This window comes from Prionailurus bengalensis, chromosome A3 (assembly GCF_016509475.1).
Source record: "Prionailurus bengalensis isolate Pbe53 chromosome A3, Fcat_Pben_1.1_paternal_pri, whole genome shotgun sequence".
Classification (NCBI taxonomy): Eukaryota; Metazoa; Chordata; class Mammalia; order Carnivora; family Felidae; genus Prionailurus; species Prionailurus bengalensis.
The window spans coordinates 139,887,051-139,900,633 of NC_057354.1; the positions used below are offsets into that span (position 1 = coordinate 139,887,051).

At 58.0% G+C, this 13,583-nt stretch overlaps 1 protein-coding gene across 1 annotated transcript in view; it reads right to left on the bottom strand.

The window, feature by feature from the left end:
- The window catches only part of TPO (thyroid peroxidase), a 40,010-nt gene extending 28,277 nt beyond the window's left edge, over positions 1–11,733 (bottom strand). The window contains exons 1-4 of the mRNA XM_043553346.1: positions 11,604–11,733; positions 6,903–7,049; positions 6,772–6,856; positions 2,512–2,701 (exon numbers count right to left, since the gene is read on the bottom strand). Coding sequence (XP_043409281.1) covers positions 2,512–2,701; positions 6,772–6,856; positions 6,903–7,049; positions 11,604–11,733 — 552 coding nt within the window. The remainder of the gene's footprint in view (positions 1–2,511; positions 2,702–6,771; positions 6,857–6,902; positions 7,050–11,603) is intronic.
- Positions 11,734–13,583: the final 1,850 nt, after the last annotated feature.

The following is a 13,583-nucleotide window of genomic DNA, read 5'->3' on the forward strand; positions in this document are numbered from 1 at the left end:
CCAGGCTTTCTGGCCCCCCCTGAGACTCTGTGTGGACAGGAGAAGGGCCCTCCAAAGATGTCCACACCCCAGTCCTCAGAGCCTGTGAACACGCCTGGCCGCATGGCAAAGGGGATTGGGTTGCAGGTAGAATCTGCCTTGCTGGTTAGCCGATGGTAAGATGACGTTTCCCTGGATTGTCCCATGGGCCATGTGCCCCCCAGGTCCTTGCGAGGGGAGGACGAAGTCAGAGTGAGGACGACCGAGGAGAAGTGCTCAGGGACCCAACGTCACCGCCTGAAGAGAGAGGAAGGCCCACCAGGGGACGTGAGCCGGGAACGAGCCGGGACGGTGAGGACAGAGGTTTCGTCCCACAGGCTCCTGGGCTCTGGTGCAGCGAGGGCCATGCCAGGCTTGTAAGCACAGGACCGTCTGCCGACTCACGAGTGCCATACTGAGCCCTGGGGTTTGGGGCAGTGTCTGCATGGGCCTCGGGGACGAGCACCCCACTGCTCCCAGATGCCCGGGGAGGACGGCGGTCCGTGCGGTGCGGTGGCCTCGCAGCCTCGGCCGGGAACCCCACTCCACATGGGCTCCCTGCCCCCCCAGGAGCCCTGCCTGTTACGTCCACGGGATCGAAGCTTTCCTGCTTGTGCAGGGAGGCGGTGTTTCTCCCAGGGCTTAGCCACTCTGTGGGAGACCTTGGAGAACTGTCCAGAACAAAGGCAGAGGGGCCTCTTAACTGCCTTTCCGAGCAAACAGGTGAGCAGAACCTTCCAGGGGCAAACCCCCGGCAGCCGGGCCAGGCCACAGCCCGGAGCACGGGCTTCCAAGGTCACAGACACCGCCGGCACGGCCCGCGGTGGGGAGGCGGCCTCCAGCACGGGCGGGCCTGGAGAGGCCACCTGAGGAAAGGGCTGTGCCCACCGTCTGCTCGCGGGAGGGGCCCACGCAGGCAGCTGCACCCCACGGGAGCTTGCACTGGTCACACCGCCTCCCATCCCATGGGAGGGGTCCCCCGAACGATTGAGGCGCCTCCATTGAGACCACCCCATCTGCTGGGACCCAACAGCGCCCCCCAGCCTGGGACCCAACAGCATCCAGCCCACACCAGCCTGGGTCCGTCCCCGCTCGGGGCACCTGCCCGCTCACGGGGAGAGTGCACTTTAACACGTTGCTCTGTGCTTGTGGCTGACCCCCTGGCCGCGCTGTTCCAGCCCCGATCCCTATGTAAGTCTTCTCGTGTGGAATCCCGGGACCAGACTGCGTCCACACAGCACACATACGCCCTCACCCCTGACAAAGGTGTGGCTCCTTTCCGGGCTGGCCTGGGGGAGCACGTGCAGATTCACAGAAGTGGGCTTTCACTGAGAGAGTACAGACACATGCCACACATATGCACACACGCACACGCGTGCGATGGGAGCCCAGAGCCCAGCACAGTACACACACATATGCACACACACACGTGTGACAGGAGCTCAGCACACACACATATGCACACATGCACATGTGTGAGCCCAGTGCTCACCAACAGAGCCCAGCACAGCACACACACATATGCACACACGCACACGCATGCGACGGGAGCCCAGCGCTCACCAACAGAGCTGAGACAAAGCCCTTGGAGCCCTTCTGGTGAGGTTGACAAGACACGTCCTCACGTCCAGACCCAGCTGGCCCGGCTTGGAGCGAGGACCGGACACCAGCCCCTGCCCCTGGGCCCCAGCCTCGTGCAGCCAGGCTCCTGTGCCCCACACAGACCTGCCCTGGCTGGCGGCAGGCCCTCGTGTGCTTCCCATGGACGGGCGGTCCTCAGAGATCTCCTCGGGGACGCACGTCACCCGGCTGTGCGGCCTCCGGTGTGGACTGCTTCTCCAGCCCCCAAGGCACCCAGGCCAGCCTGTGCTGCCCACTCCCGTGACCAGGGTCTGCCTGCTGACCCCCTCCCCCCGGGGGGATTCTCTGTTCCCTGCGAGGCCCCGGCTCCAGCTGGCTACCCTGCGTGCGGGCCTGGCCGTTCCGGGCCCGTGACAGGCTGGTGGCAACCACGAGTTGTCCTGCGGGCGTGTGTCCCTCTGGGCGCCTGGGCTGCTCCCTGCGGAGGCGCCTCCACTCCTGTCACCTCCGCTCCGTAGCCACCCCGTGAGGTCGCGGGGGTCGCTCACGCACGTCACAGTGCACACCCGGACCACGGCTGCAGGTTGACGGCCTCAGCTCTAGAGGTGAGTAAGGCAGCAAGCATGAAGAGGCGGCACACCTACCCTCTATTCGCAGCAAAACATGCCTGATTTGGAGCTCAGATCTGGGGAGCTCTCACGGGCTCAGCATCAGCCGTGCATCGGATCCCGGGTCCCGATGTCGCCCTGGTTCCCCCGGAGCGTCAGAAGCTCCCTCAGCCTCCCCCACGGAGCCGGAAAGGCCACAGCGTCTGCAACGGATGGGCTCCAGGGACACCGCAGACCAGGTCGTGCCGCCTGGGGCGCACCTTCTCCAGGCAAAGTGAGTGTCGGAAGTGGCCGGAAGGCCAACCTGGGAGGATTTAGCGCCCGGGGACGTGAGCCCCAGCATCGTGCCATTTACACTAATACGAGCGTTGGGGTCCTCGGGTCCACGTTCCTGGACCCAGCGCCTCCCGGCACCACGGGTCCCCTGCTGCTGAAGCGTCACAGACAGGAGGACCTGCTCCCCACCGCGTGCACGCGGGCCCTGGGAGCGCATCCTGGGAGCGCCAGGGAACGGTCATCAGCCCTTAAAGGCAAGTCATTGGGCACTGGGGGCATTCGGGACCCTCCCTGGGAGGCTCAGGGGGCAGGGGTGGGGGGGTGGCCGAGGTTCTCCCTGACATGCGCCTCTGGGCTCACCTGTCTGCTCCCCGTCCCGTCGCTCACCTGGGCCACTTCTCAGCAGCACCTTGGCCCCAGCCATCTGGGCTCACAGCCAGAGCACGGGGGGATCACAGCCCAAGCACGGGGATCACAGCCAGAGTACGGGGATCACAGCCAGAGCACGGGGGTCACAGCCAGAGCACGGGGGTCACAGCCAGAGCATGGGGGGTCACAGCCAGAGTACAGGGATCACAGCCAGAGCACAGGGGTCACAGCCAGAGCATGGGGGGTCACAGCCAGAGTACGGGGGATCACAGCCAGAGCACGGGGGTCACAGCCAGAGCATGGGGGTCTCAGCCAGAGCTTGGGGGGGTCACAGCCAGAGCATGGGGGGATCACAGCCAGAGCACGGGGGTCACAGCCAGAGCCGGGGGTCTCAGCCAGAGCTTGGGGGGATCACAGCCAGAGCACGGGGGTCTCAGCCAGAGCATGGGGGGATCACAGCCAGAGCACGGGGGTCTCAGCCAGAGCATGGGGGGGTCACAGCCAGAGCATGGGGGAGGTCACAGCCAGAGCATGGGGGGATCACAGCCCAAGCACGGGGGTCATAGCCAGAGTACGTGGGTCACAGCCAGAGCACGGGGGTCTCAGCCAGAGCACGGGGGTCTAAGCCAGAGCATGGGGGGGTCACAGCCAGAGCATGGGGGGATCACAGCCAGAGCACGGAGGTCACAGCCAGAGCACAGGGGTCACAGCCAGAGCATGGGGGGATCACAGCCAGAGCACGGGGGTCTCAGCCAGAGCACGAGGGTCTCAGCCAGAGCATGGGAGGGTCACAGCCAGAGCATGGGGGGATCACAGCCCGAGCACGGGGGTCACAGCCAGAGTATGTGGGTCACAGCCAGAGCACGGGGGTCACAGCCAGAGCATGGGGGGGGTCACAGCCAGAGCAGTGGGGATCAGAGCCAGAGCATGGGGGGGTCACAGCAGAACATGGGAGTCACAGCCAGAGCACAGGGGTCTCAGCCACAGCATGGGGGGGTTACAGCCAGAGCATGGGGGGGGGGTCACAGCAGAACATGGGAGTCACAGCCAGAACAAGGGGGCCACAGCCAGAGCACAGGGGTCTCAGCCACAGCATGGGGGGGGGTCATAGCCAGAGCAGGGGGGATCACAGCCAGAGCATGGGGGGGTCACAGCAGAACATGGGAGTCACAGCCAGAGCACAGGGGTCTCAGCCACAGCATGGGGGGGTTATAGCCAGAGCATGGGGGGTGTCACAGCAGAACATGGGAGTCACAGCCAGAACAAGGGGGCCACAGCCAGAGCACAGGGGTCTCAGCCACAGCATGGGGGGGGGTCACAGCCAGAGCAGGGGGGATCACAGCCAGAGCATGGGGGGGTTCACAGCCAGAACACGGGGGTCACAGCCAGAGCACAGGGGTCATAGCTAGAGCATGAAGGGTCACAGCCCTGAGTATGTGGGGTCACAGCCAGAACACATGGGGTCACGGCCAGAGCACGTGGGGTCACAGCCAAAGTATGGGAGGTCATAGCCTTCAGTACACAGGTGACAGTCCCCAACTGGTGGGCTCCAGCCCCAAGTTCTGCACTCATGTGTCAACCAGCCCTGGAGGCAGGGTCATAGCCTTGAGTCCATGGGGTCAGAACCCCGAGTATGTGGGGCCACAGCCCAGAACACATGTGGTAACAGACCTGAGATGGTGGGGTCCTAGCCCCGGGCAAGGGGGCCCCTTGGTCAGTTCATGGGACCTTCCTTCCTTCCTTGATTCTCTTCTCTACTGTCCTTCCTGCTCTGGATCTTTCTCCTCTGCCTTCTCTGCCCTCCGTCTGTCTGTCTGTCTGCTTCCCTGAGTGTCCCTCTCTCTCTGCTTCGGGATGAGCAGGGCCAAGGCCGCGCCCTGGTCCACAAGACGACCCCCTGGCGGCCAGGGTGACTCTCGCACCCCAGTCACTGGGCTTGTGCACTTTGTGGAATGAGGACCTTAAAGGCATGTGATCCTTCCAGTGACCACCGTGGACCCCACAGCTGGATTCTTCTCGCTTTAGAAGAATTCACAGAAGAGGCAGAGCTCACATGGCACATGAACCACGGTCTTAGCCTGAGTACTTTAGAAGCTCTTCAAGAATCAGGATAAAATATGCTGAGAAATTACCTTGTTTAGGCAACTCAGGTTTTATATGTTATCATTTCATAAATAATAAATAATTAAGCGACCACGCAATTATTGGGGGATTTTTGTTGAAACTTAATTAGTTATTGAAATGCAATAGTTCATTCTGTGATTAGTAAGCAAATAGCAAATTAACGGCTCCTTAGTTCATTAACCCTAATTGAGAAACAATACACGTCAGGGGGAAAATGTTGGCATTTCTAGCCTGAAGAGGCTTGTGAATGGAGGGCAGGAGCGTTGGGGCCACAGTGGAGCCACGAGGCCGCTGGGGGCAGGTCTGTGCACCCCAGCCCAAAGGGCATGAGTTCAGGGGCACCAACCACCCGGCACCACCCCCTCCAGAATGAGGCTTGTCTCTCCGCCCGCACCCAGCGCCCGCCCCGTCCCAGGTCGCCCTGCACCTGCCCCCGTCTCGGTTCCTCCAAAGCTGATTCTTTATCGCTAACCGACCACGATACTTTTTTGATGATCGGTGCGCCCGTCCCTGAATTAAGTGTGTGTCTCCCCAGAAGGAGTGTGGACATGAGATGATATTCATCTTCCTAACCCTAGCGGCACGGGGCTGGCCTTGCTAAGTAGGGAGAGCATAGCCCCTCAGGACACACCGCTTGAGTAGGCAAATCAAGCATTATTTGAGAGTTCTCAAAAAGCAGATCTTTCCAATAAAATATCCCAAGGGGGTCGTCACGGCCTCTTTAGGCTGCAGACACTGGCTTCAGCGGGATCTGTTGCCTCCGCCAGTTTCCAAGCAGGGTCTGGCTGGGCCACTGACGGCCATTCCCATAACCGCTGTTGTGGTTTCAGACACGCCGCCGGAATAGGAGTGCAGGGGAAGTGGGCTTTCTCTTTCTTCCCCCTTTGACTCAAGGTTTTAGAAAAGAGGTAAAAATTAGTTTACTATCAATACAGACAGCAGGGGACTTTTCTGGCTGGAAAAGCAGATATTTGGAAATGAACCAACTGTGCCTCGTGACATTCTGTATTTTGACAGTTTATATAATTATTAGTCAACTTCAAAACCTGCTTTTTAGTTGTTTTGTGTTTTATGAACATCTAATGTTTGAGACCACGGTATCTTTGATGTTGATGTCAATTATATATTTAAAATCGAGGTGTTTCGGGCGCCTGGGTGGCGCAGTCGGTTAAGCGTCCGACTTCAGCCAGGTCACGATCTCGCGGTCCATGAGTTCGAGCCCCGCGTCGGGCTCTGGGCTGATGGCTCGGAGCCTGGAGCCTGTTTCCGATTCTGTGTCTCCCTCTCTCTCTGCCCCTCCCCCATTCATGCTCTGTCTCTCTCTGTCCCAAAAATAAATAAACGTTGGAAAAAAAAAATTAAAAAAAAAAAATCGAGGTGTTTCTTAACTACTTAAACCAGAGTGATGGGTGGCCTTAATCCAGCACCGAATGCGCGTCTTTGCCAGCCCCGCCCAGGCCCCGGTCTCCCAGCTCCCCCGCCTCCTGCTCCCCAAAGGCTGAGTCTCACCCCCCAGGGAGAAGCCCCCGGCCCCCAGGACTGTGAGGACCGCAGCACTGAGTCCCGGGGACGGGGACGTCACTGTGCTTCTCCACATGCTGGAGGAAGAATTTGACACTGAATATGGGTCTTTCCAGCTCTTGCCCGAGAAACCAGGAAAGTGGATTTGCACAGGCAAGGTCTCCTGAGGTGTGGAGACGCTGGGCCGGTGGCGAAAATTAACCTTAACCCGGCAGACCCGTGCCCTCTCCTGGCGACCTGGCGGCTCCCCTCCCGCCCCCTCCGGAAAGCCCACCTTTTCATGGTGTGGTAGATGGCCTCGTCCACCATGCGCCTGCTCTCTTCCACAGCGCGAGTCACAGCAGAGTCTAGGTCCTTCCCTGTGGACGACACACCCCACGGTGAACCACATTCGAGGTCAGCCACCCTCTGCCACCTTCAGTTTCTCCACCAAGTCCACGGGAGGCGGCGACAAGCTCGCGGCTCCTGGGCCCGAATGTGGGGTCCTGGCTAGGTCACCCCGTGGGGCCCCGTTCACACATCGCAAATCGGGCACCAGCTCCCCCTGAAGAGCTGCCGTGGAGCAGAGCGCCAGGAGCAAGCGGGCCCAGACCCCCTCACCTCCTCCAAGGTCGGTCTGGCCGCCCTTCTTTCTCTCTTGTCCAGACACCACTGCCGATTCCGAAAACTCTGAGTACTTTGTTACCTAATCGGTGATGTGGTGAGTTCCTAATATCTTCCTATTTTAAGTTGTGCGTTTCACAAAAGATAAAATACTTAAATATACCAGCTGTTTCTGATGACAAGACTTCCACTATTTTATTTTATTTTATTTTATTTTATTTTATTTTATGTTCGAAATGTTTAACAAGTCCTATGGTCTAAGTGCTCATGTCCCCTCAAAATTCGTACACTGAAAGCTAACCCGCAGCGTGACCGTGTGAGGACAGAGGGGCTTTGGGAAGTGATTAGGTCACGAGGTGGAGCCCCTGAGTTGGGACCGGGGCCCTCGTAAGGGACCACACAGGGCCCGTCCCCGCGAGGACACAGCCAGGTGCTGAGCCAACCGTCTCACCAGACACCAAGTCGCTTGTCCATCTGGGACTTGGGCCTCCGGAGCCGCCGGAAGTAAAAGGCACCCAGCTGGCGCCATTTTGTTACAGCATCCCCAGCGGAGTGAGGGAGTCATTTACGACTCCAATCCGGTTAAAACGTGGGGTTCCACATGATCACGTAGCAGGCTCCTTCCAGTGATGCACACGAGGAGCTTCTGTTACTGACGTATCTTCACACAATCAACACTTCATCAAAGGAAACGCATTTGTTTGTAAGAATAAATGGAATATCAGAATGTTTTCAAACATTACACACCTTATAGGAATAAAACTATTTTTATTTCTTTAAATTTTTTTTTCAACGTTTTTTATTTATTTTTGGGACAGAGAGAGACAGAGCATGAGTGGGGGAGGGGCAGAGAGAGAGGGAGACACAGAATCGGAAACAGGCTCCAGGCTCTGAGCCATCAGCCCAGAGCCTGACGTGGGGCTCGAACCCACGGACCGCGAGATCGTGACCTGGCTGAAGTCGGATGCTTAACCGACTGTGCCACCCAGGCGCCCCAAACTATTTTTATTTCTTTAACGTTTATTTATTTTGAGAGAGCGCGAATGAGCAGGGGGGCAGAGGGAGAGGGAGAGAATACGGAGCGGAGTCTGCTCTCAACACAGAGCCTGATGAGGGGCTTGATCTCACGACCCTGGGATCATGACCTGAGCCAAAACCGAGAGTTGGACACTTAACCCACCGAGCCACCAGGCGCCCCAGGAATAAAACTACTTTTCGAAAGGTAACTGTCTGTATTTGGAATGACGGAGCCCAGCATATCCCAGGAAACAAAGAGGTGAGTATGCCAGGCAGGTGGCCTCTGTCCTAAAATGTAACTAATGATTCCCTTGCAGGAACAAATAAATGCGTCCATAGTCAGGAGCATCTGTGGGTCTGGAGACGGCACGTTCCTGAAGGCGGAGACCCCAGCAGGTTCCCACCACCCGCCGGGGTGTCCGACAGGGTTTCGAGCATGGAGACCCCAGCACGGGCGCCTTCCACACAGCCTCTCCACTGCCCCTCCGCTCCGGCCCTGTCTATTCTGAATATGTCATAAGAAGGCGAAACTCCATGTGGATCATCCCTGGGGTTTTGGGAGAAGCGATTAGCCCACGTGCTGGGTGGCCCTCCCTCCGCAAGGGTCTGGGGGAGCGCACTGTGGGGCAGGTGCGGCTGCGACCCCCAGGCCGGGGAGCTCAGGCATTCTCCCTGGGGCCGCAAACAAGGGCTCAGCCAGCATCACAGACCTGGAGACTTCGAACTTGCCTTCTGCTTTTCAGATCCGAAAGCTGATTTCTAGAGAGTTCCGTGGGGCGTCTGATCTGGAGACGCCAGCCTTCTAAGGACAGTCACAGCTCCCAGGGGGTGTACATCCCCCCGGAAAGTTCTCTTCGGGACACAATCATCTCACACAGGGGAGCTGGAGCGTGGGGAGTCCTTCAGGAAGAAGGTCCAGCCATTTCCGAAGAGTGCTCATTTAAAGAAAAAGGTCAGACAAGAATGTCGAGTCTTCCTTCTCTGAAGCCATAAACCGTGAGGGCCCCCGCGTGTCACTGTCGACTGACTCTGAGGACGTGGTTCTGTTCTCATCTCTGAGTTTGTGTCCTCACGTTACTGAGCCCTGGTGCTGAAACCCAATCAGCAGGAATAAAGTTTGTGCACTTTTCCTTTTTAAGCGTGTGTGCTGATTCCCGGATCTCCCAACCTGCAGGCAGCTCTCTGCCTCCCTATGCACCCTGATCTCGTCTGCTGTCGCTGTTGTGACTTGTCCGAACACGGGCCGTAAAGACGAGGTGCGTAAGTCTCGACTTTGCAGGAATGATGGAAACGCACCCCCTCTGCGTGCCGATGGGTACGGTGACTTCCGCCAGGAACCCCAGGCAGGGTGTGCTGAAGGGACTCACCCTGTTCCTTAGACCCACAGGGCCGTGCGTGTATTTTTGACAAAAACGAAATCCCCCTGCATCAGTAGAGATTGCCAAAGTGTGCCACTTTGTTCCTCCCTGGGCTGAGCCCTCCTGGGACCCTACTCTGGGTCCAGACTCAAGGGTGTCTCAAACTGTGCAGGTCACAGGCTGACACGATCTACGTGTGCCATGAGTGTTTATCAGCCAGACTCCCATCCAGTGGAGGGGGGGGGGCTTCCACAGAAAGACCTGGGGAGACAGTGAGCCTGGATACAGCTGCACCTCGGGTCTCTGGGGCCCTCCTGGGCCGTGGCTGGGTCGTGTCTGGACACAGGCCTCTGGGGCCCTCCTGGGCCGTGACTGGGTCATGGCTGGACACAGGCCTCTGGGGCCCTCCTGGGCCACGACTGGGTCTTGACTGGACACAGGCCTCTGGGGCCCTCCTGGGTGGTGACCAGACGTGCACACGCCAAGGAGAGGTGCCCAGCACAGAGCCCCCAGGCAGCTCTACATCCAGGCAGCCAGCTCAGTGAAGCCCCGAGTCCTGCGGTAGGAGCTCAGGTTCACACAAAAGTAGAGTTGTGTCGTCATTTACATCGGCTCCGGTGAAATGTGACCGATAAAAATATTTCAAAGAAAGTTAGGAGCGAATAATGACCTTGTTTCAAAGCTGTCAGGTTTTGTCAGCTGGAGAAAATAATCTCTCATATTAAAGAATGTAAAGTTGGTGCATTACGAGAGAAATATTTTGTAAGCAAGTAATTTGTAAATAATTAATAATCCAGCTTCAAAATATTCCGACCAACCATAAATTAACCTCCAAAGTACAGCGTTCTGACCAGACGCTGCATGGTGCATTATCTATATATTTATTCAAACTTTAAGCCAAAGAAAATCAAACTCTCAGGATGGGGAAGTGATAATAAAATTGCTGTCTCGAAGCTGCAGAAACCACATGTCCTGATACTTAAAAACGTGGTTTCTAGAACTAAAAATGGGGTGCACGTATTTACATTCTGTTGAACGTCCCTCATGGGTAACAATTTTGTCTGCTTAGCCATGTGACTTCTAACTCTTGCTACTGTGGTTTTACGGAACGAGGGCCTTGATAGACACAAAATAAAAGGACAGATTAGTTAATCCACGAGACACTTGCTGGGCATCGTCACAGGCGGGCACTGGGCTGCGTCGTGACTCACTGAGGCCGCGGTGGGACTACTTTCCCCTTGAGGTGCTTGAACACGTGAGTCCGTTTTATTTTTCCTGGTCCCGCCCAGACCCCGTGCATTCAGTGCCCCAAGCGCAGCACCGCGGGCCCTAACTGTGATGGATCTTTACCCCTTTCCTGCCTCCTGGGGTGGGGGCATGTTTGTAGGGGGCAAAGGAGTCTGTGGAGGGTTTTGGTGCGACCTGCAGTACGGTCACGGAGCCCCCTGATCCTGGAAAGTGGGAAAATGGGAGCTCCCAGCATGACGTGGAGTGTGGACCGGCAGCAGGAGGGCCCTCCACCCTGGGGCGGGGGGGGGGGGGGGCCCTGGGTCAGCAGTGAGTCCAGCCAGGCTGGGGGAGGCCAGGGCCTGCTGGGGGAGGTCTGAGTCCTGAGGTCGGCGGCCAGGGAGCTCCCACCAGGTGCCCCCCAACATTGTGTTGGGGAAAATTCCCTTCAAGGGGTTCAGTGCCTTCTTTTCTCTTTTACTCTTTGTCAGCCAAACAAAAGCAGAATTTGAGCTGTGATCACTTTAACCACCCATCCCTTTCTCAGCCGGGTTTGACACTGTAACATCCCGATCCAGAAAACACATCATAAGAATTACTTAATGAAAGTGATTTCATAGCAAAGAAACAAGCAATTTCTCCCAAAGAAAACTTTTTTCGCATATACGAGCAGATAAAATGGAGATTCTCATCGTGAATCAGAGGACACGAGTTACTCCTCAGACATAATTGTATTTTAACCCTTCTACCGTCCAGAATCACTGTCCCCTTCTGGGGAAAGCCCACGAACGGAACAGCCCGGGGGCCCCAGCTGAGTGCCAAGTCCCCCGTGACGCTTCCTGTCCCGGTGACCGTGGACGGTAACTTCAGGTCAAGAGACCGTATTTCATCTGTCACTCACCCCAGAGGAGGTCCTGGCCGGTCCGGATGAAGGGGAGGAGGCGGTGTGAGCAGGCCACCAGCAGCGCCACGCCCAGGACCGCGAGCACCCTCATTCTAACGGCAGAATCGATGGAGAGCACGCACGCCATCGGGGCAATGCCCACGAGAGCTGCTCTTTGGGCAACTTGTTACCGGAGCCTCTGGCGTCTGACGGCTCACTGACTAGTCTCCACGCCGGCGACAGAGCCCCACAAGCTTGGGTCTGAAGCCCTGACTCTGACTTGCCTCCCAGACTAACGCTCTGGCTCCCCGGGGCCGCGGCTGCTGCCCTATAAACCCTCTCGCGCTCCAGTGCCCACTCGAGTGTCGGGAGCCGCAGCGGCCCCTGTGCCCTCGGGTTTGCGCCAGGCTCCTGTGCCGTCAGAAGCAAGCGTTCGTTCCCTCCTTCAGGCCCTCGTGCGGCTGAGCCCCTGGCTCCGAGCCAGGAAGAAAGGCAAAGAGCGTGCGCGTGTGGAGAAAGAAGCAGCCGGCTACAATCAGCCCCTCATGACGCTGGCATCCCCTTCTCTCCTCTCTCTCCTTGACCTTCAGAGGCCGCCTGCCTTCGTGTGGTCCGGTGGGCTGCTGAGGCCTGGCAGGTGCGGGCCATTACCTCCATCTGGAAGGTGAACGGGCGCCTCTCCCAGGGTGGGGTGAACAAGGAGTCCCCGTACAGGAGGCGGGGCCCCCCCCACCCCGTCCATGGGCGGATCTGCCCGAACAGGCACCTGACCTGTGTGCACGCCGCTCCCTTTGGAAGGTGAGGGAGGAAGGGTTTCGGCACTTGGCCTCCTCCCAGGCTGCCCATCTCGGCACGAACGTGCTCAGCCCAGCATGTGTCCACAGCAGTTCTCTCCCACTAAAGACAACACCACCGTCATGACCTTTGTTCTGGGTGTTTTAATGGAGATGTACACTCTGTTTCCCATGGAAGTCTCTCGGGTTCCTACTATGTGAACACCATCTTCTTTCTCCTTTTCTCCTTTCTTCTCTCTTTAGGACCTACTCAAGCAGGCCCGTGGCTTCTCCAGGAGGGCCAAGACCGAAGTCTGAAGCCATCAGGCAAGGTGACCTGGAGGTCAGTGTGTCAGGAGGTTGCAGCAGAATGTCAAGATCAACACGACAGAGACCCTGACGGTCTGGGATGATCAGAGTCCTGGTAGAGGAAGGATGAGGGGGCCCTCTTCAGAAGGAGAGTCCTGGGCTCCCTGGGCAGAGCAGGGAGGCCAGCCAGGCTCAGCCTGCTGGCCTGATTCCCGGACATCTTGTCACTGACCCTGGGAGGCCAGGGGAGGAGGGAATCGGGCACGAGCCACAGAGGACTGGTTCAGGTTTGGACACGGAATTTGGGGTGTGGGATGCACACACAGGCGGCGAGCTAGTAGGGTTTGCAAATGCGCCTTTGGGGCCCGGGCTGGAGTCTGTGCTGAGGGACACATCTGGGGGCGGGTGCCATAGATTTGCAGCTGGATAACTGGGATAAGTGATAACTGGGGTCATCTGCAAGAGGACGCGGGAAGGTTCTGGGCACCAGCACCTCTAGTGCCATAGTGGGGGCTGCCGTGTCCCCAGCGACGTCACGTCCAAATCCTGGAACCTGGGAGTCTTCAGACGTGACTGAGCGCACGACCTGGAGATGGCAAGGAGCAATCCCAGGATCCTCACGGGACGCAGGCAGGAAAGTCTGGGGGACAGAGGTTTCGATGGCAGCAGAGGCTGGAGTGATGTATCCACGAGCCAAGGAATGCAGGTGCCCAGAAGCTGGAAAGAGCAAGGGACAGACTCTCCCCTGGAGTCCCGGAAGGACCCAGTGGTGACGCAGCCTGATTTTATTCCCTACGGGCTCCTTTTGGACTTAGGACCCCAGAGGTTAGAGAACAGATTCGTGCTGTTGGAAGCCACCAAGTGTGTGGTAGTTTGTTGTAACCAAGGAGACCAGCACAGGGCGCAGGAGAGGCTC